Consider the following 1,582-nt stretch of genomic DNA (forward strand, 5'->3'; position numbering starts at 1 on the left):
TCTCTCTCTCTCTCTCTCTCTCTCGGTATCTCGATCTCTCTCTCTCTCTCGGTATCTCGATCTCTCTCTCTCTGTATCTCGATCTCTCTCTCTCTGTATCTCGATCTCTCTCTCTCGGTATCTCGATCTCTCTCTCTCTCGGTATCTCTCTCGTTATCACATGACAATGGGAATTACAAAATTTAAATCCAGCAAATTACTCCAGTCAGCCAGCAGTGCTGGTAGATGCATGTCGGATAAGTTTAATTTGTACAGCATACATTTACCAGCATCCATTGATGCAAATAACCTGAGAATAGCAGAGCTGAAAAAAACACGTCCACTCTTAAGACGCTAGCAAAATCTGAGGCATGATGGTTGAGGGCAGGGTTACCCTGTGCTGGCTAACATAATCTTTTTTGCCAGTGTCCATTTCCCCTGTAAGCGGTAGTATAACCTCAACCGTCTAGAATTCGAGTTCCTATATAATGGACTATACACACTGGCGGAACTTCCAGGGTCGCAGCGATCGCAATTGCGACCGTGCCCTGGCGTTCGGCCACTTGGGGGGGGCCCAGCAAGGAAGAAGAGGGCCCCCCCTCCAGAGAGTTGCCGCTACATCCCTGCACAGCCCCCCGTAGCATGTACGGGCAGCTGTGCGGCAGGGATGCATTGCCGTCCGCACGCACTCAGACCGGCACAGTTCCTTGCGGCCTCGGCTGCAAGGAACTGTGCGCGTCTGAGTTGCTTCTCTCTTATCTGCCTCTTAGCTCCAGGGTCTCAGAGAGAGCAGAGTGATCTCTCTGAGACTTCAGAGCGATGAGTCATTCGGAGGCGTGGCGTGCTGCGTGTAGGAGTCCCGGCCGGGCTGAGCAGCCTGCAGGTAAGATAGTGTGCAGTGTTCGTTCTCCCTCCCCCCTCCCTTTCCTCATACAGAAATATACTTTACCAGCATCTTCATAACTATGTGAGAAAAATGTATTAAATGGAACATAACTTTTTAAAGTATTAGTTATAGTGGTACACAAGGTCACATTCTGTTTTGCCCTTTTTCTATAACAATAGTATGCACATTTTTCCTTTATATTATACTGAGGCCATGCCATTTTCAATTTCAGCTTTTACAAGAGCGTGGGGTCAATTTCTGCATGAAGACAGAAGCCAGAGAGATACGTGGCGAGAATGGACAGGTCTGTCTCTTTATTTTTGTCTAAATGAATGTTTATTAAGCCATCAGTTTAGGAGACATTTGATTATTGCTTAGTTCACGTCTATTTTGTAATAGCTTTGCTAGTTTAGAATGGAATGCATACTGAATTTAGTTTATGTTCCCCCTGCTCAAATATTGCCACTGGCAAATAAAAAGCCAGAGATGGATCAATGATGATTCATTGCTGTTAATGTGATGTTAGCTATTATCTACTGATTATGTATGCAGGAGAGAACAGAATAGTTACAAGTGTGCACAGAATGCCACTTGATTTTTGAAATCCTGGAGCTCAATGTAAGTGAATATTTCTGAAGTGGTTTCATTGTTGGTAATCTTATAATTACTTTTTTTTTTAAGATAAATAGATAACGAAGGAGAGAGATCACACCCATC

At 44.5% G+C, this 1,582-nt stretch overlaps 1 protein-coding gene across 1 annotated transcript in view; it reads left to right on the top strand.

The window, feature by feature from the left end:
- Window positions 1–1,094: 1,094 nt before the first annotated feature.
- LOC108802670 (apoptosis-inducing factor 3-like) overlaps window positions 1,095–1,582 on the top strand; it is a 21,897-nt gene continuing 21,409 nt past the window's right edge. The window contains exon 1 of the mRNA XM_018574525.1: window positions 1,095–1,169. Within this exon, the coding sequence (XP_018430027.1) occupies window positions 1,128–1,169 (42 nt within the window). The 5' untranslated portion in view covers window positions 1,095–1,127. The remainder of the gene's footprint in view (window positions 1,170–1,582) is intronic.

This window comes from Nanorana parkeri, unplaced genomic scaffold (genome assembly GCF_000935625.1).
Source record: "Nanorana parkeri isolate BGI_ZX_2015 unplaced genomic scaffold, ASM93562v1 scaffold3020, whole genome shotgun sequence".
Lineage (NCBI taxonomy): Eukaryota > Metazoa > Chordata > Amphibia > Anura > Dicroglossidae > Nanorana > Nanorana parkeri.